A 24904-nucleotide genomic window follows, 5' to 3' on the forward strand; every position below is an offset into this window, starting at 1 on the left:
TGGTGGTGGATTTATCCCTAGGCTGTTTTCCCGACTTATGGGATGGATTGGCTTCCTCCTGGTTCTCACGGGCAGGAATACGGGTACTCTGCGATCTGGTATGCATTTTTTGGGTGGAAAAAATGGATCAAAAATTCGCTTTATCACAAATTTTGTTCTCTGTTTCCCACAGACGGCGCCAGTGATGATTCCGCGAATTTTTGATGATGATAAATGCTCGTAAAAATAAATTACGACACAGAGAATTTTACGTGGTTCGATTTACTGAGGTAAATCTACGTCCACGGGGAGAAATGGGGGCAGGTTTGTATTGCTTGATCTGCGAATTACAGCTTACAACACAGACTTGCTATATGATTATTTCTCTAGAGAGATTCTAACCTCTTCTATCAGATCTAAGTTCTATTTATATAATGAACTCAGATCATGGCTTGCATCACCACCCCAAGTCGTGGATGTCGTGTAGGTTATGGCCTAAGATCGTGGGTGAAGCGTAGGTCATGGCCTACGATCGTGGCCTGAACTGACATCACGTGGTAGTGGGTGTGTTGGACATCCTGTATGGGTCCACTAACTCCTTGTTCGGTCGAATACTGAGACCGAACTGCTTTGGTTGCCGATCTGAGAGTAGAGCTTGATGCCGACCTGAGAGCAGAGCTTGATTGGTTGGCTTTTACCGAGCTGTAGGCTGAGGCCGAACTCTTTGGTAATGCCGAACTCATCCGAACTCTTTGGTCATGCCGAACTCATACTCTTCCTTGGGCTTCGGGCTGATGGGCCGTCATTGCTGTTGGGCTTGTTTAGTCCGTACCCCATCAAAGGGTTATATTTCAACTAACAATGTATGATACACATATTTATATTGAAACTCATCAAATAACGGAACTAACAAACTAATGATTAATTAAATTTGTTCATCAATTATGTCTTTTGTTTTATGAAAATTGAGAATAACGTATAGATTAATTGTGAATTTCAAATCGACACCCTTATTATTGGACAGTATGTTGTCAAATTCTCGTATAGATTAATTGTGAATTTCAAATCGACACCCTTATTATTGGAAAGTATGTTGTCAAATTCTTATATTCATCCAATTCTAATTCAAGTCGGTTATAGTTCATTAGCTTCTAAGTAGTAGGATTTACTAATCTTTTATCAGTTCAGATTAAAATATATATTACTCATAATTACTCCTATAATTTAATGAGGATGGTTACAGCGAATGTACCTAAATGTAGCCCTTTTAGCAAAACACATGAACGATCATTCAAACCAATTAGGGTCAAATTAAAGTTTTATAATAGTAAGAAAACTATTAATCGCAATTAAGAACTATTATGAATAATGTATCATTCATCTAGATGCATCGATTTGTGGCTCAGAGTTATTGGTATCAGGAGTCAGCTTTTTGGAATTTGATTCTGGCCTCCACTATCAGGAAAGTTATCTAATTACTTTTCACTATTCTTATCCACATATATTTGTAATCAAACCATAATATTCAATCAAAGTATTAATGTGTGCGTTTAATTTCATATTTAGTTTGAATACATTAATGAAGAAATAAAATAATGTACAAAATACAAACGCATCATATATTGCCAAAAAGAGTTATTCAGTTATTGCACTTGGCGTCATAATTGCATTACATAGAGTTTCTCGCTCCAAATCTTCGACAGAGGAAGAAGATGTGGATTTTCGGAAGGAGAGGGCCGTCAGGTTTTTCAGCCTGCTCTACTGCACAGGATGTTACTCAAGGAATTGATGGCTCTTCCCTCTCCGCTATTGTTACTGGTCCATTTTTCTTTCTCTCAAATCATACATGAAGATTTATTGATTTTAATCTACAATTAAATTATTGGGTTCCTCACTAAGTTGCAAAGTTCCATTTTTGGAGATGGGTTTATTATGGACTTTGGGTTTCCTCTGTTTTAATCTTGTGTTCTGAATCTTTGTCGAGCTCACTGTTCCATATGGCTGAGTGTGTGTGTGTGTGTGTGTTTCTTTTTTATTAGATCGTACTTATAGAATGAATCTGTGATTAACTTTTCCTGATTCTTGGTTATTGAGAAATATTTGTGTGATTGACTATTGAGAATTATGGATTTGAAAATATCAAAGTGTGCTCATTCCATGTAGTTTAAACTTTTTTTTGGCTTGGATCTGTTTGAGGCTAGAAAATGATGATCTTGTCAGTTTACAAGTGGAGAAAATAGAAAATAATATTTGGAATGAGTATTTGTTTAGAAACTTAACTATAACTACAGTGGAGAGTATATATTAGTTGCATCGTGTTGGTTATCTCTGTCATTTTCCACTGCTGCTGCAGCTAACTTTAGGCTGTGATTTAGTTCTGTATATAACATGGTTTGTGAATCAAACTGCAGCATTACTAAAAATATCAAATTATATCAAATCACATTTGATTTGTCGCTAACGAGTACCCTGAGTTGTCACACCTTTTCTTACATGCTTATCAGTGAATGGCTCCAAGGCACATCATATTCCTCAAGCTTAACTGATTTATGTGGATATTTATTTATCAAACTAAATTTTCCTAGCATGGTGCTTTTTTCGCCTATCAGGAGCTTCAAGTGGCATTGGAGCAGAAACTGCTAGAGTCCTGGCATTACGTGGTGTTGATGTAATTATGGCAGTGCGTAATGTGGAGAGCGGTAAAAAGGTCAAAGAAACAATACTCAAAGAGTCCCCTAAAGCTAAGATTGAAGTTATGGAGCTTGATCTTTCCTCTTTGGCATCCGTTACGAAATTTGCATCAGAATATAACTCTTTGGGGCTTCCCTTAAACCTCCTCATGTGAGTTTCTTGTGATCTATGATCTTAAGTAGCAGCATATACACGGATACAACTATTGTCTCGAACACCCACTATTATTTTTAGTTTTCTTCATTATTTAAAACCTTTTAGCTTGTCCTGTAAACTAACATCTTTTCTCAATTAAAAGTAACAACGCAGGGGTTATGGCTACACCTTTCATGCTTTCGCAAGACAACATAGAAATGCAATTTGCAACTAACCATCTAGGTATGCTTCCGTATACTTCTTTCACACGAAATTCAACTGTACCTTTTATTACTCTTGTAGCGTTGGTGGTGTTCTGTTTTACATGATCTTGGATTCTTTAAATTAAATGATTTCACAATGCACAGTGCTTTATCCCATATCAAAAGCGAGAAGATTTGGACCATTTAGTTTAATATAACCAATTAACCATATTATAATTAATGACCATGGCTTGACTATTTTGGATTACGAAAACTGACAAATGCATCTTAATCTATCATCTATGCATTACATTCAAAGTTTTTTCCTTTACTTAAAAAATATCCTGTGCATAGCATATGGATTTATGTTTTTACTAGTACATGTGTATCGTTTTTATATTGCTTCTTCAAACATGGTGGATAATTACAAAGATGTCTTAGTTTGTTTGAAACTTTCACATATAAACCATGATACAGGTGAAACGTGTTTTTGTAGCTCCTTAACTATTTTTCTTTGTTTCAGTTAATCATTCTGTCAACTTTTTGTTAAATTTAACACAAAAGCTAGTATTCAGGGCCTAATGATGCATGTTACAATCTTTTTTATACTGTGTTATAAGCTTTCTTCATCTGGACTACTAATAGATTTCTTGTTTTGGTTTTATGAAAAGAATAAAACTGTTATTGACTATGTGACTACGTCCCTCTTTTACTCTTGTCGCAGGTCATTTTCTGCTAACAAATCTTCTACTGGAAAATATGAAAAAGACTGCAAGTGAAAGTGGGAAAGAAGGAAGAATTGTCATTGTTTCATCAGAAGCCCATTGGTATACATACCGTGAAGGCATCCGCTTTGACAAGATCAATGATAGTTCAAGGTATGTATCATTGCAACGTTTTCTCAAAACTAGCGATGCTGGGTTAAAGTTATTAAAAGAAATATTCGAGACAGGAGTTATTCTGATAGGTTATTCTTGTTAAGACTTTGTAAGCAAATTATTTATTATTGCTGCTGTAGCTATCAGTAAATGGAAAATAAGGATGAATTATTCCTTAAATTTGGGAACATTCTAACTGCAACATATGACTCCAATTGTATCTACCTCAGATAATGTAACAGCTTTAATATCTTTATGACACCAACTATTAAGCCAGTATAGAATGTCTTCTTTCTTTAACTCAATATGGTAAAGCTTATTTCTTGTATTATTGTTCCACAGTTACAATAGCATATGGGCATATGGACAGTCCAAGCTGGCTAATGTATTGCACGCTAATGAACTTACGAGGCTGTTTCAGGTAATCAATGGTGTGGCTGAAATACAATATTTAAACTCCCTAAGCCTAGAATTTACTGTCATTGCATATTGTGTTAGTTACCTGTGTTTGTATCTAAAGATGTTAAACAGGTACACCCTACAAATTATAGGCTAGCCTTAACGAGCTACGAGTTATATGTTCCTGGCCGGTTTAATATGGCGGCCCTAACCCTAACAACGCATACCTGGTTTAAATGGGCCATTATCTAACCCATACTCCAAAAAGTCAAATCATAACACACGGGGTGTTTGGTTTGACATACATGCACTTGAATTTAATGATAAAAGTTGAGCTTAGTAGTATCAACTATGACATTATTGTATTTAAGTTGAATATGACATATAGCCTGCTAATTCATGTTCCAATGACCTTCAACCTCTATTCAACTTACCTGCTAGTTAATGGACCTAAATTATAGCCTTTAAAGTTCAGATGCATCACCAAACAACAGAGCAATTTGATGTTCTTTGATGTGAAACTGTTTCTCGACTTGAGTAAATCTGGATGCACATGATGTCTATTTCATATTTTGTCAATATATAAACAAGCCAGGGCATCAATTTCCCTAAATCAGCTTAGTTTGTTGCCTACCAAGATATAGTCTAAGTTTATACATTTACTTGAAGTTAGTCTGCCTATGATGATATTCATCTTAACACTTGGTCTATTCTGCAGCATGATCTTTTTGCGATTTGTAAGGCTTTTTACATGGTATAGTAGTGAAGCAGTGTAACATTTGGTTTTTCGTGCTACTACAGGAAGAAGGGGTTAAAATAACTGCTAATTCACTCCATCCAGGAGCAATCGCAACCAACCTTCTGCGGCATCATGGCCTCATCGAGGGTAGCCATCGACTTCTACACTTTCTTACTTCCAATAACATCAGATTTATCTATGGTTCTTTGAATTTTTTGGGGTGATGTGTTTTCTGCAGGCCTAGTGAACTGGGTTGGTAAGTACTTCATCAAAAACATTCCTCAGGTTGGTTATACCGTTTCCCATTTCAACTGCACGATCCACGTATAATTCATACAGTGCGCCTTCAACTGAACCAGTTTCCTTATTCCTGTAGGGAGCAGCCACAACGTGCTATGTAGCTTTGCATCCAGATGTTGAAGGAGTGAGCGGTAAGTACTTTTTAGACAGCAACGTTGGCCAACCGTCAAAACTGTCTTCAGATATTCAGCTGGCTAAGAAATTGTGGGACTTCAGCTTGAAAATGGCAAACTCTTAAATAGTTTGAGACAAGCTCAATTCAGAAACCAAGAAGATCCACTCATGATTAAATTGTGTCAAATATTTGTACATCATCAAGATAGTTGTGTGTTTATGGACCATGTGAATTCTACTGCAAGTTCGGTTGCTCTGATGCATTCCATCTTATGTATGTGAAAGATTTAAACAGAAATATATGTATGTTTGCACATTTTTAAAAGTTGTTATTATGATGGGGACTCATCGTTTTCCATGAGTGAGTGCTGAGTTGGGCAACTGATATTTAGTCCAACTTTTAGTATCTTTTTAATAATTATTTATTTCAAACTAAAATTGTTATTTACTAGATTTTATAACTTAGAAGTCACTTTTAAATTAAAATTTGGTTTATTATTTTTCTCCTTTGTGAAAAAATGTATGAAAAGAGATACATTTTGCATAAGAGCATTAGCAATATAAGAGCTTTTCCAAAAGGTCATTTTTTAAATTATTTTGACGTCAGCATTTTACCCAATAGCCTATAATACGCAAATCTTTGTTGTATTGTAGTATTGAAAAAAAAAAGAATACAACTAGAACCAAAATTAAATAAAATTATGAGATATTAATATTGCAGTAGTTAAGGGAAAAAAATTATAAAAAATTAAAAAATACACACATAAGGGCCAATGATCAGCCCTTCTTTCACAACGGGGCCTATCTATCACCCATTGTCCAAAAGGGAGAGAGAAACGATGGCCATTCTTTGGCCTGTTGCCCGCAATGGTTGGCCGATGAGGGGCGGCCATCTCAAGGCCAAGAGATCGGCCCAACCATTGCTAATGCTCTAAGGGCCCATTTAATTGGTCAGTAATGATTCATTAGTATTAACAGTTGGGGCATGTCTTGATTCTTCCTTCTCCTTCGGATAAGTGAACTTTCCGGACTCTTTAAAACTCAAAAGAAAGCTTATAATATTAGGGTGCATTTCTGGTTTCAAAGTAAGAGTATCAGCCATATTCCTTAAAAGTATTTTTTATTAAACTAATCAGGTATTCTTGGGTCGCACATTTCTTACTTAAGAAATACTCCAACATATACGATCCGGCCACCATTTATTCACTAGTCCTACTTTTATTTCTTTCAATTAAAATGCAATTGATTAAAGAATATTTCATTTAAATAGTGGAGTACATAATTTAACTAAAAATATCAAAAATTACATAATTAAAAATCATTAAAATCCTGTAATTTTTTTCTGAGGCCTAACTCCACGATTCAAACTCTGTCCATTAGTATTGACACATTTCTTTTTCGTACTCGTTTTGACAAAATGATAATAAATAGTTAACGTGGATAAAAAGTAAAGTAAGAGACATAATAATATAGTGAAGACTTTTCTCTACATTATTAACTCTCTCGCTTTATTCTCTCTCTACTTTAACTATTTATTATAAAACGAAACATTGGAAATTTAATAATATTAACAGATAGGTTTTTATTACTATTTATTACTATATCACCTCCACTAGTCCGGGCAATTTGATTCATCAGATTTAATGGTATGATAGTACATTAATCTTACGGCTTCACATCGAGAGAGTTTACAGTGATCACTCTATTTGAGGTTTACCATAAAATTTTTCTAGGTAATTCCTACTTGGACCACTAGCCTAAGTTGGAAAGTAAGACATTTATTATGTAATTAAATTAATGATCGTATGTAGTAGTTGTAAATTAAAAATTTGACTATAACAGGAATTGATAAAAAAAATGTTACGAATAGCAAGCGATCGAGAGAGAAACATAACTTGGGTGGCAGTCCCATAGTAATTTCTTGTTCAAAATTTTATCATTTGATCATCAATCAAAGAAACAATGACCAAAGTTGAAGTTAAACTTATAAATATTTACTGCGATTTTTACAATTTAGAAAATGTTTATATAACAACTTGAACAAATCAAATGTCAATTAATACACCAAATGATATTTTCGTATTTTAACATGTTAAATTTGTAAGTTTCGATCCTTATTGTTCCTGCATTCAATCATCAGTTAATAAGCAACGAGATATAAAGTTCAAATCCACTCCTCCCCTTTTCATTTCTCTTGCAAACTCCTTAGTTTTGAAATAGTTGTATTAGGATTAGAGGCATCAAACCATACGAAATAGGTTTAAACCTCATCGTAATAATATCTTTACTCCCAAGTCAAAATATATTGAGAAAATATAATCAACGAGAGATTCAACATAAAAAAATGGTTTCTAGGATCTTCATACAAAATCAATCATTATCGAAGTAGTCTTATGTTTAAAAAACGGTTGTCACTAATGATTGGTTCCTAATTTGGATACATTACCAATAAAACGAATCAACTAAATATAGAAAATAAAGACAGAGATACGCATATCATAATTGTGAAGAAAAATAACCTCTAATAGTAACTCACATAACAATCAATTCACCCCACAGGCGTTGCCAGAAAGGTCAAATTCGCTCAACATTTTATTCCTTATTTCAAATATAAAGAAAATTACATTCTATAATATAGTGCTAATAATCTAAAGAAAAAAAACAATACAAAAGACTGTAATTTAATTTGACAAAGGCAAAAACCATGAAGACGAAATAGACCCAAATTGTTGATTCATTGTGAGGGGCACCTTCATATTTATTAGTCATACTAATCACCCAACCTCAAATCTTTTTAGGCTGTGATTAGTTGCCCCCTCTTCTAATTAAGGTACCCATCACAGTGAATCACGAAATTACTAGTATAAAATTATTATGCATCATCATCCTATTCACAAAGTAGGAACTAATTATCCTAATCAATCAATATCCGTTTTTCCCAATTTTGTCCATAATTAGGGTTAAATCCCTAGGATGCACATTTACCTTTAGCCCGTCTTTCATGAACAGCGTCAGAGACATCTTCTGCTCTACTTTGTGCCCCTTCGCCACCACGAGGCGGTGGCGGAGCAGCAGCGCCGCCGCGATCGACTTCATCTGCAGGTACGCCAGATCCTTCCCCAGGCATATCCTCGGCCCCGCATTAAACGCCACGAACTTGAACTGATCCTTGGCTTCAAACTTCTTCTCATCCTTCGATAACCACCTCTCCGGCTTGAATTCGAGGCAATCTTCTCCCCAAATGAACTTCATCCTCGCCGACGAGTAGATCGAGTAAGTGATATTCGATCCGGCCGGTACGAATGTCCCGTCCGGCAACACATCGTCGGCGATCACATGCTTCGAGTCCTGCGGAACCGATGGATAGAGCCTCAGCGTCTCCGATAGCGCCGCCTTGAGGTACACCAGACGATCTACCTCCTCGAATACCAGCGGATCGGCGAGCCAATTGGCAATTTCGCCGCCGCGAGACTCCTTGAGGACCGTGCAGAGCTCGATTAGGATCTTCTCCTCCGCCGCCGGATTGAGCGTGAGCAGCCAGAAGAACCAGCTGAGCGCCACCGACGAAGTGTCGCGGCCGGCGAGGATGAAATTGAGCGCAACTTGCTGCAGAAATTTATCACTGTATGTCTCCCTCTTTTTCATAAACCGCGATAGCAAGTCGTCGTGCTGGGCCCCGCTCTCCTGCTGCAGACTCAGCTCGAGCTTACGTGTATTGATCACATTGGTCAAGTAACTGTCCACGTGTCTCAGGCTCTGGCTCAAGCTGAGCTCCATCCCAAGCCGGAGCCATTTCTTAAACTTCCAAATAAACTCGGGTAGAATGAACCGGTGCAGCGAGGCCTCCGTGGCATTGTCGAAGGCGGAGGCGAAGCTGTTTTCGGGGAGGTCCGGAGCCAGGGTTTGAGGATCCTTCCCAAAAGCCAAGCCGCATATGTTGTCAAAAGTGAGCCGGAGCAGGAGGTCCTGGAGATCGACCGGCTTGCCCTGGAGCTGAGCCGATTCGAGAATCGGGCAGAAGCGGTTCTTAATAGCGCGGCTGACCCAGCGCGCCATGGCTTGCCTCAGCGTGCGGGTGGTGAATTCCAGTGCGGCGGTCTTACGCTGGAACAGCCACGTGTCTCCATCTGAGTTGAAGATGCCCTCGCCGAGCAGGTCATGGAACACAGCCTGCCAGGTGGGGCCCTTGGGGTAATTGTCGAACCTAACCTTCAAAATGTGCTCTAGGTTTTTGGGGTCGCACGTGACCGTCACGAGCCCCTGCTTCCGCGCCAGGTACGGGAGGGCGAAAATGCAGGTCTGGTAGGTTCCGCCGCAGGCTCGGAGGTTATCGGCGATCCACTCGTGGATGCGGCCATTGTTCTGGATTAGGCCCGGGAGACTGCCTAAAACGGGCCACAGCCGCGGCCCCTTGGGCGGCCCTTTTAAAGACCGCGTGGTGGATCTGAACCACACGAGATAAGCTAACACCAACGCTACTATCATCATGGCCGTTGATAAATCCACTACCGTTGTAAACAGCATATTATAAACTCCCATTTCTCCTAAAAAGAAAAAAAACAAGAAAAGACCTGCAAATGTATGAAGTAGCAGCTAAGTTGGACTTAGAGTGTGAAACATGGGTCTAGTATAAAAATGTGAGATGGTATATATGTGAAAGTATAGGTGAAAACCCTAGAAAAAGTAAAGGAAAAGGTAAGAGGGGAGAATTTAGAGGTAGAAGAAGTGAGTGAGAGTGGTGAAGAAATAAAGTGATTTATAGAGAAATAAAGTAGCGGCATTAAATATGGGGGTCGAGCTCGAGATGTTCTTGCAATCTCACAACACCCACAACATTAAATGGTAGTAGAGGTCGTTGAGCAGGATTAAATTTCGTGTTTTCTTTTTTGACAAAAATTATGGATTGTTGCTCACCTAATTTGGCAGGAAGTAAGCTCCTCTTTAATTTCACGCATTCAATGAGAGCTAAAAAAGTTAATGAGATTAGTTGAGAAACGGTGCATGTATAATACTACTCCACAACTGGTACACCACACATGTATACACAGATAGAGAGAGAGAGAGAGAGAGACAATCCAGTTGTGAAGAACATGAAAACTAAATACATGCACTAGTACTACTAACATATATAACCACAGAATTAGCGTGCGATTTGTCTTGCTTAATAAAAATTATTATTCATGCTAAGATATGTTAACCAATAATGACGTAAGTTGCAAAAAAAATATTTTTTCTTCTTTCAAGTAATTACTTCTACATGAACTTCAGTTTTTCTATATTGCAAGATTGTCAATTTTCGACGAATTAATACATCATGGAAAGTTATTGACAAATTAATTTCACAGTAACTAAATGAATTGACACTGCATACATTGTTTAGTACATTAGCAGTTTAGTCATATAGATATTTCAAATGTTCACACTGTTAATATTTGTATACGATTAATGATTATGTGAAAATAATAAGAAAAACTATTAAAATTCGTATGTTAGAAGTGGATTTTTAGTGCATATGCAAAACTGTAATTGGATAAAAGTTATTTTAGATACAATGATTATTATTTTTATTTGATATTAAGTATGTTGTAAACATGTAGGTTAAAAAATGTGTAAACATATCTGTCAATTTTACGATTTTGTGTAAACATATCAATCAATTGACAAAATGATCGTACTATTTGCTTAGATTGACGTGTGAAAGCTAGGTTAGGTTAAGAATGTAATGGTAATTGGATTAAATTAGTAACGATGATTTGAATTTGGTATACAATAAATTTCGACTTTTAACAGCATTGAATTAAATCCACATGCTCGGTTTCTTTAATTGAAAATTGTGGTTTGGAAAATCCGAACATGCTTTGCTTTAATTTACATAAATGTTTATATATGGTTGGGTGTGAGTTGGGAGTTTTATTGTTAAGAGACTTATATTCTGTTGGGATATTTTGTTTTTTAGTGTTTATATTTTAATTTATTTTGGAAAAGTAAGAGGTTATTTTAATTTATACTATATCGGTGGATAAGAGTCAACGCGGTTGGTTATATTCTGAGTGGAAAATGGCAAAAAATTAAAAAGGGTGTAATTATTTATCAGTTTTATTGTCTTGTTCAGTCGAAAGATACTCCATAAATTAAAATGAGTTCAAAGAAATGCAGATATTTAATGACAGATTTAATATGGCGACCTCAAACATTGAATATATTTCTGTAATTATAATTGATACGGAGTACAAAATATTTTGTATGTTTTAGATAATTAACAAGATACTTCTTTTAAGTACGATATTTAAGAATTTGATACTAGTATTTAAAGAGTTAAGTAGAGAGAATGAAGTATAGAGAAAGAAAATAAATGTTTTATTTTTTGCTAAAATGGGAAATGACTCACTTATAATGTGACATCCAAAAAAAAGAAAGTGACTAGCTCGTTTATGATAGAATAAATGGAGTAGTACTTCTTTAGGGGCGTAAATACATAACTCATACAAAATGTATCAATTTTATTTTATATTAGTATAAAAAGTTTGAAGTTGACATAAATCATACAAAAAGTTACATTCTTGTTTTAGTTTAGTACATTCCGTTATATGTGTTTAAACAATGTTAACTTTTTATTTATATGACGTACAAACCATAAAACAATGATAAAATATTTTGTACCAATATGAAACAATCATAAAACTTTTTGTGCCAACATGAAACAATGACGAAACATTTTGTACTTTGCATAGACAAAAAGTTAACGCCGTTTAAACACATAACGGAATGTACTAAACTGAAACATAAATGAAAGTTTTTGTATGATTTATGTCAACTTTAAACTTTTTGCACTACTATGAAACAAATGTGATACATTTTGTATGAGTTATGTTATTACCCCTCTTTAGGGAGAAGAGAGGCAAGGAAGCATGATTGTACTGAAATTTAGCTATTGCCGCACACATATTTACATCGTCTTACTTTATCATTTCGCCACTTTAACTATTTATTATCATTTTTATAAAATGAGTGTGCAAAAGTGACCAGGACTCCTAAAGTGGGACGGAGGGAGTAGTAAAAAAGTGAGTGAAAAATGTTAGTGGAAGGTGAGTTCTACATTTATTGTATACTCCTTGTTTTATATTGAAATATGAGTGAAATAAAGTTAGTGGACTATGAGGTCCATTGCTAAAAATAGTAAAAAAACAAATGAGACATTTATTGGTGAATATATGAAAATTGCAAAATGCAACACTTATCGGTGGATAGAGAGAGTATATAAGTAAGCATGGGATAAAATCAAATTTGTACCAAGATAAAACTTCAGTCCTAGCCAGCCAATAATGTGACGCGCAAAACAAATTGATATCTTTGTCGTGTGTGATTCACTTTGACTTTTTTATCCTATTTGTTAGTGATTATTCATTCTAGAGATTAGACAATGTTTTCATATCTTTTGAAAGTTAAATCATTTTGGCATTTCGGTCGAAAGATTGGATCATAAAATATGCTTAACTCTAAGCAAATTACTAGTACTTTGCTTTTCTTCAGAGGAAGAAAACATTGAGAAAGATACAATATGTGTAGACTCCTTTGAAAGCTTTTATGAGGACAAGTTTGGTAGTATATTTTTATTACTGAAAGAAAAACATCTTCAGTTAATACAATTAACAAGGAAGAGGCTACGGCAGTCTTTTAATAAACATGCTAGAAATCCAACAAGAGTAAGTAATTAAAAGAAAATTAAGAATATATATATAGAGTCGTGATAATATGATAACCCCTAAATATAATAACCCTATAACCAAATCTGGACCACACATATTTCTAATCATGCGATTGAGATTCAAACTTAGATTTACTTCATAAAAAAAAGTGCGGGGGTAAAACTGTCTTTTCTCTCATTTAATTTCTGAATTTTGCCAAATACTCCCTCCGTCCCAGTTTAAGAGTCACTTTTTACCATAAAAGTCCGTCCCAGTTTAAGAGTCACTTTTAGAATTTTCCATATTTGGACATACAATTTTACCCCATTCTTCATCAAAATTACATCAAAATGCCATTATCAATATTAAAATAAACCAAAACAAAAACCCCACATTTAATTAACCCCAACCCCCAACCCACCCAACCCTTACATTATTCGACTTTCCCCACTCTCTCTCCACTCTCCCGGTTGTCTTCTTCGAATTCGGGCGAACCCTAATCGGCGCCTCTGATTTTTCGCCGCTCTAAACCCGCCGTTACTCCATCACCGTTGCCTTATCATGGCTGATGATTGGGTTGCAACGCCGGAGGTGCAGCCAGAAACCCTAATCGTCCCTGACACACCACCGGAAGTCCTTGACCGGTGGGAAAACGAGCGGTCGATTGGTACCACCGATCGGGAAAGCGACCACCGTTTGCTGGCTTTGATGGGTTTGAAACACCTCCATCATCTGAGGTCGTCCGAGAATCTGAATTTCCTCCATCGGTTGGGGTCTTCGACGGATCTGAAACCCAACCACCGTCCCACCCCTTTGCGGACTCCGAAGCTCAACCACCGTCTTCATCAAAGGTGAAGTACACCGAGAATGAGAAAGCTATGTTGTTGATCTTGTTGCCTAGCATGAAAGATTTCCTCTAATCTGTGCGTTTTTACTCTGAGGTAAGCCACCCCCTGTATAGGGTTTGGAGGCTGTTTGTATGGAATTGATTGAGGAATGTTGCTGCATTGGCTATGTTGGAGGTTCTGACTTTATGTGACGGTTTGGAGGCTCTGATTCTATGTGATTGGTCATTTATGATGAAATTTTCTGAGATATGCATGCTATTATGTGTATACATTGTCTTGGTTGGATGATTATGCTTAGAGCCACCCCTTTATGGTTTGGAGGCTCTGATTGTGTGTGACTTGGCCTCTGTGATGAAAATTTTCTGAGAGATGCATGCTATGCTGTCTATACACTGCATTGGTTGGATAATTTTGCTTATAGCCACCCCTTTATGGTTTGGAGGCTCTGATTTTGTGTCATTTGGCCTCTGTGATGAAAATTCTCTGAGATATGCATGCTATTATGTGTATACATTGTCTTGGTTGGATGATTATGCTTAGAGCCACCCCTTTATGGTTTGGAGGCTCTGATTGTGTGTGACTTGGCCTCTGTGATGAAAATTTTCTGAGAGATGCATGCTATGCTGTCTATACACTGCCTTGGTTGGATATTTTGCTTATAGCCACCCCTTTATGGTTTGGAGGCTCTGATTTTGTGTCATTTGGCCTCTGTGAGGAAAACTCTCTGAGATATGCATGCTATTATGTGTACACATTGTCTTGGTTGGATGATTATGCTTAGAGCAACCCCTTTATGGTTTGGAGGCTCTGATTTTATGTCATTTGTCCCTTGTGCTGGTTTTTGAACAAAAAACACACACTTACACCAATTACACCTGGAATTCATACATACTACAGCTTATAATGCAGCCTATATACCCTTAACACCAAAATAAAGGCTACAAAACCAAAAAAAGAAGTTTACATCCTAAACACCAACCTAGTTTGATGCTTATACTGTAAACCCCATGACCAATTGCCCTAGCTACTACCCTAACACATTACTTAGATGTCCTATTTCATATGATCCACCCACATCATTATGAGGTAGTAGAAGATACTCCAAGCTGTCCCTAATCAGATTCTCTTCAACCTCAAGTGAGGTAGGCAGCCCCACTGTCCTACTCAACCTATCTTTGTTCAAGTGGGGTATTTTGTAGTTGTTGCCCCCCATGGACTTCTAGGATCTTGGTTAAACAGCTTTGCAATGTTAGGAAAACCTTGTTCAGAGTTTGTGGTGTGAGTTCCTCAAAAGATCTCCAAACATTTGCCAACAATTCATCCATATTGGTGGCTAGTTTGTCATCTTGCAGAGACTGAATGGCCCTAAAAAAGCCAAGGTCTAGTACATTTGTATCTGGGGAGTTGGCTGGTTGGCTAACTAGATGGAATTTAAAACCATCTGTACTTACAATAGCCTCAAATTGTAAGTCAGAGGATTTCAAGTGGGGTTTGGCATTATCTTGTTGAATGTATATCTCCTTGTTTGCGTTGGCTGGCCACTTTGCCTTGATTGTTGGTATAATCTGAGCATGAATTGTGATTGAATGCTTAGTTGCCTAAGTGATGACATTAATAATGTCTGATAGTAATGTGAAACACATAAATGTACATACCTGATTAAGAAGGCATTCTCTCATGGCTTCTTTGTTAACTGATGGGATAGGCTTTGTCTCTAGTGTCCCTCTTGGCCTATTCTTTGACTTCCTTTTGGCTGGCACTTGTTGTGTGAATGGAAATATGCTTATTTTACCATCAAAGATGGGCTGCCCATCACTGCCAAACATTGGCCTACTGACAGCACACATGAACATCACTTTAGTGATGAATCTTTTTTACTTATAAGACCTGTAAGGCTCATCCTCCTCCGGCAACAGGTAGTATCTGTCTGAAGTCTTTGTCATGTAGAACCATTCCTCATCAATGTGAACAATGTTGTGCATTGCATGATAGAGAAGCTTTCCTTCAGATATGGTTGGCTGAATATGACTAAGACTCCATCTCATTCTTGAAATTTTGTTCACATCAGTGAGTGCAGGCTTGATGGCATTTGTATGTGGTCTGATTTTGTTTCCCTTTACCCATCTGCCAGCTGTGGACTTGCTAACTTCCATCTTAATAGCAAGTTTTCTGATGGAGGAACTCTCAAGCATTGACAAGTGTCTAAACTTGTCTTCATCAAGATTTACTTTACCTTTTTTCTTAGTATAACCTGATGCTTTGCCTTTCATGACAACAGGTTGGCCTTGTTCAATTTGATGAGTGGCTATCCTCCACAAGCGGCTGGCTGTCCTTGGATGCACTCTGAATTTTGTTGCAGCTTCTATGAGTGAACCATGTGGAAGTGCTCCATCACGACATTGCTGTTGAAGGAACTGTACAATAAGGTTTTTCTCTTGGCTGCTCAAACTTAGAGAGGCCCTCGGCCCTTGGCCAAACTCTGCCTCTTGTGGAGGCTCTGCCTCTGGAAACTGCATAGGCTCTGGAAACTCCTCTGACTCTTGAAACTGATCCTCTTCGAACAGCTCCTGCTCCATCTCTTCATCCATCTCTTGCTCCATCTCCATTGCCCAATGATGAAAATTTTCTGCGGGTAAATTAGCTATAAATAGGTTTGCTTTCTTTTTTGGTAGGTGGAATAGAAGAGTTTGATAGTAATGGTGGAGTGAATGTATTTATAGGTTTAGCATTAGCATTTGTGTTTCCCTCCATTGTTGTACTGCATTCCCTCCATTGTTGTACTGCATTCCCTCCAAATTTTTTGGAGCTTGAATTAATGAAATCAAAATTCATTTTGGTTGAATCAAGTGTGGGCCGGATGGCCTTTTTGGGTTTTAAGCTTCATTAATTTTGATTGTTAGTAAATGATTAATCATAATGAACATTACTTTACCTTAAGTTTATTTAATTTAATGAATTTGTCTTACAAGTCAACAATAAACATCTTTTAAATCTAAAAAGTCAAAAGGGACTCACCTTCCACCAACTCACCTCATTTATTACACATTCTACCATCTCACTTCATTTATTACACCAACCAACTCTTCCTTAAAACTCGAGCCATAACTAAAAGTGACTCCAAATGTGGGACGGAGGGAGTATCACGTAAAATGATAAAATGATAAAATGATAGGTTTATTGCATAGAATGATAGTTTTGAGATTCAAACTTAGATTTACTTCATAAAAAAAGTGCGGGGGTAAAACTGTCTTTTCCCTCATTTAATTTCTGAATTTCGCCAAATATCACGTAAAATGATAAAATGATAGGTTTATTGCATAGAATGATAGTTTTGCCGGATAGAATGATACTCTCAGTTGATAAAATGATAGTTTTGCTTAATAGAATGATACTCTGAGTTGATAAAATGATACTTTTGACAGACTGATAAAATGATAAAATGATAGGTTTATTGCATAGAATGATAGTTTTGCCGGATAGAATGATACTCTGAGTTGATAAAATGATACTTTTGACTGACTGATAAAATGATAAAATGATAGGTTTATTGCATAGAATGATAGTTTTGCCGGATAGAATGATACTCTGAGTTGATAAAATAATACTTTTAGCTTATAAATGTTAGGTTTAATCCATAAAATGATAGTTTGCTGGATAGAATGATACTTTCAGCCGATAGAATGATAGTTTTGCCGGGTAGAATGATACTTTCAGCCGATAGAATGATAGGTATTTTTGGTGTATAAAATGACATATTTGTTTAATAAAATGATACTTTTACCTTAAAAAATGATATTCTAAGCGGATAAAATGACAGTTAGCTTATAAAAATGATAGTTTAGCTGAAGAAATTGCATATAAGCTGATAAAATGATACTTTAACGTGACAAAATGACATAAAACTGATAAAATGATAGTTTTGCCGGATAGAATGATACTTTCAGCCGATAGAATGATAGTTTTGCCGGGTAGAATGATACTTTCAGCCGATAGAATGATAGGTATTTTTGGTGTATAAAATGACATATTTGTTTAATAAAATGATACTTTTACCTTAAAAAATGATATTCTAAGCGGATAAAATGACAGTTAGCTTATAAAAATGATAGTTTAGCTGAAGAAATTGCATATAAGCTGATAAAATGATACTTTAACGTGACAAAATGACATAAAACTGATAAAATGATAGTTTTGCCGGATAGAATGATACTTTCAGCCGATAGAATGATAGTTTTGCCGGGTAGAATGATACTTTCAGCCGATAGAATGATAGGTATTTTTGGTGTATAAAATGACATTTTTGTTTAATAAAATGATACATTTACCTTATAAAATGATAATCTAAGCGGATAAAATGACAGTAACCTTATAAAAATGATACTCTGAGTTGATAAAATGATACATTTACTGCTTTGTGATAAAATGATAGGTTTGTTTCATAGAATGATAGTTTTGCCGGATAGAATGATACTCTGAGTTGATAAAATGATACTTTTGACTGACTGATAAAATGATAAAATGACAAAATGATATATGTTAGGTTTATTGCATAGAATGATAGTTTTGCCGGATAGAATGATACTCTGAGTTGATAAAATGATACTTTTGACTGACTGATAAAATGATAAAAATGAGCGAAATTCAGAAATTAAATGAGCGAAATTTGGATACGTAAATTTTATCATGAGCGAAATGACATATTTACCCCCACGCTTTTTTTTTTATGAAGTAAATCTAAGTTTGAATCTAGACCGCGTGATTTTAAAAATGTGTGGTCCAGATTTAGTTATAGGGTTATTACGGAAATTGGGGTTATCATTATAACGCACCCCCTATATATATATATATCGCGTATATTTATAGCATCATTTATTATTTGACAATTTGATGCCCGTAAGAAGTACTCCTACTATATATCATAAGATCTTATTATATTATTTCTGAACAATAGGTTTGCACTTTTGTGATGTCTATTGTCTAGTAAAAAAAATAAGTACTATCACTTAAAATCTATGAACAAAGTCTTAATCTGTGAACTTGCGCCTAATATGCCCAAACAAGTCTCATTTTTAAAATCTCACTTAAAAATAGTGTCGGGTAGAGCCTAAATGCAAAAATACATAGATATTCATGGTTTAAAAAACAAAAATTAGATGTGCATAAAAAAAGAAAAAAAAAGGATGCATAAGAAAAAAGAAAAGAAATAAATGGGTGTATATTTCTTAAAAACTGAGATTTTTATGAATTTACCGGTTTATATGAATTTTGTAGAAATGAAAATGCCAACATTTGTAAAGTACTTACATCGTGTAATTATACCTATATTAGTGCGCGCCGACAAATATTTCTTTGATCGAGTGTTTTTGAGGTAAGTGGTTTCCGATTTGGGTAAGAAAATCTCTATAAGTTATACTTAATTTTTTAAATGTGCTTCACTTGTGCTGTATAGTTAACAGATTATTGAATATTATTGAGCGTAGATTAGTAGTAGCAGTAATTAACCTACACCTTGTTTGACTGTATATACTAATAAATGTTACTCATTTAGTCATTTTCACCTTTGTTTGACTGTATACCCTACTCATTTTCACCCTCCAGTATACTGTATATATCAATCTGCTAGTAGCTGTTAATTTTGCCAATAATTCTTTTAGAAATTACAGCTTTTGAAAAATGTGGCAGCTAAGTCAATAATTTCTAATAGGTACTGTGGCTATTTCATTTGGATGGGATTAATATAGATTAAGATATTCAAGGCCTTGTTGGGCCACTCAATAAGCCCATTTAACCACAGCCATGATGATTATTAAGGCATATACGGGCCGGGCCTGGCCCACAAACCCCTGTCCGCGACGTTACATCATAATTCAATATTTAAGGTGTTTAATTGCATATAAATACACAGGCACAAATTTTGGTCTTTTTTTAATCGTAGTTACCTGTTTTTTTAACACCAAATGTAATATACTACTATTATTCAACCAAATTCATTACAATTACATTGCGAATAAAAATTGAAATGTAATTTAACTAATATTTGCTATCAGCTATAGAATTTGATGCCCGAGTAAGCGTGTGGGCAACCTGATTCACTGATCAACTTACAAACCTTATAGAGGATCCAGATATATACCTCTTTCAAAAGCTAATAACAATCTTCTGCCACTGCCCTAAAGATGGACTCATCATTCCGTAACTCTGTCACCGCAAGTACTACCATTTGACTCTATCTCCTGTTTATCAAATAACTAGTATTTACACCCGTGCTATGCATGGGGCATATAATTTTTAAATAATGAATATAAATTTTAATGAAATATAGAAACTAAGAATTAAAAACAATATAAAGATTTACAAAAACATAAATGTGATTATAAATAAAACCTTTATAATAAATGAAGAATTTACTCATCAACTATAAATGAAATATTTTATATTCGGCAATCAATTTTATACAATTTTAATTTATGATACAAGTGGAGTAAAATAAATGACAAATAAGAGATGTAAATAACATGAATCAAAGAGTATGAGTTAGTTAGAATAAGATACATAAATAAAGAACATGTTATTTGAGTAGAGATTAAAGAGAAAAATTAGAAAACAACAACAAACCAACCAATAGTTCATAAGTTTTGAAAAACTTCTTTGTAAACAACATTAACAGTAGCATCGCTTCTATTATCATCTTCATCTCCACAAACTAAAATCTTGAGACCTCCACGACTCGTAACTCTAGATATAGCAACATACAACTGTCCATGACTGAAGACTGGTAAGATTTGTCTATTAACTCTTCATATCATCTATCAATAGATAAAAGACAAGTTTTGAAAAAAATTATATAGGGAAGATACTCGGCGGGCTGCTGCCGTCGTTGGAGAAGTCCGGCGGTGGGTTCAAGCGTGAGGGAGAAGGGAGTATACGTAAATGCGATGAGAAATAAGGATTGATAATTTTCTGGGGCTTCTTCTTTAATTAGGATTTCTCTTTTCTCTTTTTTATTACGCCCAACAACAACAATATTAACAACAACAACAACAACAACAATAACAACAACAACAACAATAACAATAATAATAATTATAATAATAATAATAATAATAATAATTTTTCACAAATTTCCATTTAATGATAAATTGGTACATTAATAATTTATATCTATCTATGTATTTATTTATACATATATAAAAGGAGAGTTTTCATAAAAAATACATGAATGGCATTATATTAATTTAAATTTATATAAAAAAATTGCTTCAATTTAAAGTCATTTTCGGTAGTTTCACATACAGATATAGTTCATTTGATATGAATTGAATTATAAATATAATTCAAAACCTTGTGATTTTCAATTTTCTTATAAGCTCCATTAGGTTTATAGATTGTTCAATTTTATGATTATTCACGTTCTTAATTTGTCCTACAAAAGGTATATAGATTTAGATGAATAGCACCTCACAACTTAAAACATTTATGATTTATCTCTCATGTGTATAACCTGTGTCATTCACAATGCGTCATATTTTTAGTGGACGGAGGGAGTAATTACTTATTTCATTAAGATTAAAATATTCAAAACATAGAGATGAAGAGAATAAAATCGATGATAGCCGATGATAGAATAAAGTTATTTCTCTACAATATTAGACAAATTTAAATATTATTGATTTATGTAAAAATTAAAATATTTACTTAAATTTCATTTCAAAATCCAATGAAATGAATCTATTTTATTTTATATATGATTTTCAAACTATCTCATATTCAAAATTCATCACAATCAGTAATATAAAATACATATAATTCTTTTAAATGTTTTAACAATTAAAAGAAACACGATTTGGGTCTCATATTCATACATAAAATTTTAGAGTAGTACTACGAAAATTTAAGAAAACACTCTTTAATTAATTTTATAATTGAATTCTTGCATTGGTTTCGGCCCAAGAGAAATATAAATCACCGGCCCAAAATATAAATACTCAACCTAGTTATCTTAATCTTTTTTCATCACAATTCCCAACCTTTTGGAGAGAGATGATCTTCCCTCTCTCTAAACCTGTCGCAGTCTCTGCCTTTGCCCGCCACGCCTCCTCCTCCGGCGATTCTTCTCTCTCAATATCTTCTTTCTCTCAACCTCTTTAGTTATCTCTCTCTTTCGGATATATCTCTCTCTCGGCTTCTACCTCCATCCCCATTCCCCAGCTAACACTGTTGCCTGCACTCGCCGGTCGCCGTCAGCCACAGCACTGCCTGCCTCTTCGTCGTCCCCTCAAACTCGACCCTCACCTCAACACCGTCAGTCATTCTGCCGTTGTTGCGGGCGGTGGTGGCCGCCACTGCATACGGTGGTTGACTACCGCCACTGCCCCACCTAAACACGCCGCCGTCGACGTCTTCTTCGCTGCTCCACCTTCCTCTAGCGCCCCGCGCTCACCCACCCGCCTGCCTCGCCGCAATACTCCACCTATGTGCACATTAAAAGACCATAGCCGTTTCTCGCAGTTGGATCTCCCTCTCTACAACTTAAGCTTTTGTAGCAATGGTGCATTTTTTTTAGATAATGCTCCAAAGCTTCTCTTCTAAGCAAAATTTTTTGGACGACCACTTTTTTTGGGAAGATCACTTTAGCTCTGCACAAATGCAGTCAATTCATTTCTCTATGTATTTTCTTCTCACATTTTTCTACCACTTTCTATTTTCCCTCCAAAAAGGGTATCAATGTCTTTTCACCACACTGACACTTTAGATTAGTATAGATATATCAACTTTATTTTTTTGTTAATGTGACCCTAATTGCTTAGATTGAATGTCATATGTGAACTAGCAATTAAGGTGGCACTTGAAAAAAAGATACACCATATAGAATTTGTGGTGAGTAATATGGGAATTGAATTTGTTTTGTTATCAGTTATAGGCAGAGGATAAATCGGATTGGTCAATTTGGTCTATCAAAAAAATTAATTGCAATAATAGGCATAGGTGGAGGATAATTCATGAGCGGCAATTTACGGTTTATGAAGAAATTGTGGAGACTATATTACAAGTGAATGTGGTGGGCCTCATTTCTCATGTGAAAAAACTTATCTCATAATAAAACTATGCCTCTTTCCTACGCAAGAGTTGCTTTCAACAACTATACATTCTTACATCATAGGGTTTTTTGTTTCACCAAAATGAATGCCTATTTATTTCATTTTCAAATTTGACCTCGTCAATTGAACCCTTCCTAATCAATTCATAAAATATAAATTCTTAGTTTAATAATAATAATCTTTTGCCATTATTAAATCATGAAATTACTATATATGTTATCTCTGTAATGGTGGAGGAGACAGTAGCTTTTCTTTTCTTCTATGAGATGTTTTCAAATTTAACTTATAAATAAGAAATGTGATTCGGGATTCATCTGAAAAGTTTTAATTAACCATAAAATCCAAAAATTAAATTGTTCCAGTTTATGTATGTTGGTGTTTGACTGAGATGCCGTTGTACTATTCTGTTTTCGGTTTTTGCGGATTAGAATTTGGCCGCTTGTCTTGAACCTTTACTTGCTGCTTGCCGGCTCGAGCCTTTTTTGATTTATCAACTGGGTCATATATATTTGTAACAATTTTACACAATTTATATGTATGTGTTGCTGATTATAATGCAAATTTCATGGAGTACAAATATTGTTGCAATGACCTCTAATACTATAGTCAATCATAATTCACATATTAATTCATAGAGGAAAATTATTGAAACATCAATGAGACGGACCACTAAGACAATTACCTCCAATCTATCATTTCTAAAGGCAAAAGATGATTATTTAATATCGAGAGTTCAAAGTACGCTATTACTAGTTAGTAGGATGTCAACTTATGCAACTATATATTATGCAAAATTACTAAAATTTAATGAATAATCAAATACAAAATTAATCCATTATTTAATAAGATTGTAAAAAGTTATAACTAACCACGAATTATTAGCTTTTGTAGATTTAAAAAAAAACTCAATTTTTATATACCAAAATATTGAACCTCATAATATTAAAAGAGTGCTTTAATTGTAATGTTTCATGGGTTAATTAAAGAGATCAAATTCCAACTATGCACAAATGAAAATCTATTTTGAGAAATGTTTAAAAAATCTAAAAATCAGCAAACTGATTTTCTGGTTGGAAGCGTTTCATCAACCGACTTTTCTGGTTAGTCCACCAGTTTTCAAAACACTGCTTTTATTGAACACAATTCTGCCTCATTATCCCAAATCTTTGAATCAGTGGACAGTAAAAATAAGCTTAAAACCTGATTTGGATCCTTAAATACATAAAGAATAAATAAATAAAATTCTTGTAATTTATAGTTCATATATTTGCAAACTAAAAATTGCCGAAGTTCATGTATTTGAGAAAATTATCTCCCCAGAAAGCGGAAGGAAAGTAAATACACTACACAACGCTACAATACAAAATTTATCTCCCAAAAAAAGAAAAGTAACGTTCAATAATTTTGGTGATCGAATATTGATGGATCCGCGAATTTCTGATGTTAGTAATTGCTGGTAGAGAATGAAAACTACGACACAAAGAATTTACGTGGTTCGATTTACTGAAGTAAATCTACGTCCACGGGAAGAAGGGAGGGCAAGATTGTATTGCTTGATCTGTTTTCTACAGCTTACAAATACAAACTTGCTATTTGCTATTTTATCTCTAGAGAGCTTAAGCTTCTTCTATCTGATCTAAGTTCTATTTATATCTTGAACTAAGATCGTGGCTTGCATCACCACCCTAAGTCGTGGATGTCGTGTAGGTCATGGCCTAAGATCGTGGATGTAGCGTAGGTCATGGCCTACGATCGTGGCCTGAGTTGACACCACGTGGTAGTGGGTGTGTTGGACATCCTGTATGGGTCCACTAACTCCTTGTTCGGTCGAATAC

At 35.2% G+C, this 24904-nt stretch overlaps 3 protein-coding genes across 3 annotated transcripts; 1 reads left to right on the forward strand and 2 right to left on the reverse strand.

Annotated features, from left to right (window-relative positions):
- The first annotated feature begins 1494 nt into the window (after window positions 1-1494).
- LOC121769702 (short-chain dehydrogenase TIC 32, chloroplastic-like) lies at window positions 1495-5796 on the forward strand. Its single transcript, XM_042166437.1, has 8 exons — window positions 1495-1797; window positions 2589-2820; window positions 2969-3048; window positions 3733-3886; window positions 4229-4307; window positions 5087-5171; window positions 5263-5309; window positions 5401-5796. Exons 1-8 carry the CDS (start codon window positions 1692-1694, stop codon window positions 5560-5562), a joined length of 945 nt encoding a protein of 314 aa, XP_042022371.1. The 5' UTR covers window positions 1495-1691; the 3' UTR covers window positions 5563-5796.
- A 2204-nt stretch (window positions 5797-8000) lies between these two features.
- On the reverse strand, window positions 8001-10180 carry LOC121772216 (cytochrome P450 86A22-like). The gene has a single exon (XM_042169224.1). The coding sequence runs from the start codon at window positions 9975-9977 to the stop codon at window positions 8361-8363; it is 1617 nt and encodes a 538-aa protein (XP_042025158.1). The 5' UTR covers window positions 9978-10180; the 3' UTR covers window positions 8001-8360.
- A 4960-nt stretch (window positions 10181-15140) lies between these two features.
- LOC121770239 lies at window positions 15141-16577 on the reverse strand. Its single transcript, XM_042167006.1, has 3 exons — window positions 15859-16577; window positions 15627-15801; window positions 15141-15536 (listed from the first exon to the last, which is right to left on the reverse strand). The coding sequence occupies exons 1-3, from the start codon at window positions 16575-16577 to the stop codon at window positions 15141-15143; spliced, it is 1290 nt and encodes a 429-aa protein (XP_042022940.1).
- Between the last annotated feature and the right edge of the window lie 8327 nt (window positions 16578-24904).

Source organism: Salvia splendens, chromosome 16, assembly GCF_004379255.2.
Source record: "Salvia splendens isolate huo1 chromosome 16, SspV2, whole genome shotgun sequence".
In the NCBI taxonomy this organism is placed as follows: domain Eukaryota; kingdom Viridiplantae; phylum Streptophyta; class Magnoliopsida; order Lamiales; family Lamiaceae; genus Salvia; species Salvia splendens.

What these genes read in the sequence shown, in the direction of transcription:
- LOC121769702 (XM_042166437.1), top strand. Translation starts at nt 1,692, where the DNA reads ATGTGGATTTTCGGAAGGAGAGGGCCGTCAGGTTTTTCAGCCTGCTCT. An exon ending in CCTCTCCGCTATTGTTACTG is followed by an intron (nt 1,798 to 2,588) that starts GTCCATTTTTCT and finishes TTCGCCTATCAG; the next exon opens with GAGCTTCAAGTGGCATTGGA. An exon ending in ATTTGCAACTAACCATCTAG is followed by an intron (nt 3,049 to 3,732) that starts GTATGCTTCCGT and finishes CTCTTGTCGCAG; the next exon opens with GTCATTTTCTGCTAACAAAT.
- LOC121770239 (XM_042167006.1), bottom strand. Translation starts at nt 16,577, where the DNA reads ATGGAGATGGAGCAAGAGATGGATGAAGAGATGGAGCAGGAGCTGTTC. An exon ending in GAGGAGGATGAGCCTTACAG is followed by an intron (nt 15,802 to 15,858) that starts GTCTTATAAGTA and finishes TGCTGTCAGTAG; the next exon opens with GCCAATGTTTGGCAGTGATG. An exon ending in GAGAATGCCTTCTTAATCAG is followed by an intron (nt 15,537 to 15,626) that starts GTATGTACATTT and finishes ATTCATGCTCAG; the next exon opens with ATTATACCAACAATCAAGGC.
- LOC121772216 (XM_042169224.1), bottom strand. Translation starts at nt 9,977, where the DNA reads ATGGGAGTTTATAATATGCTGTTTACAACGGTAGTGGATTTATCAACG.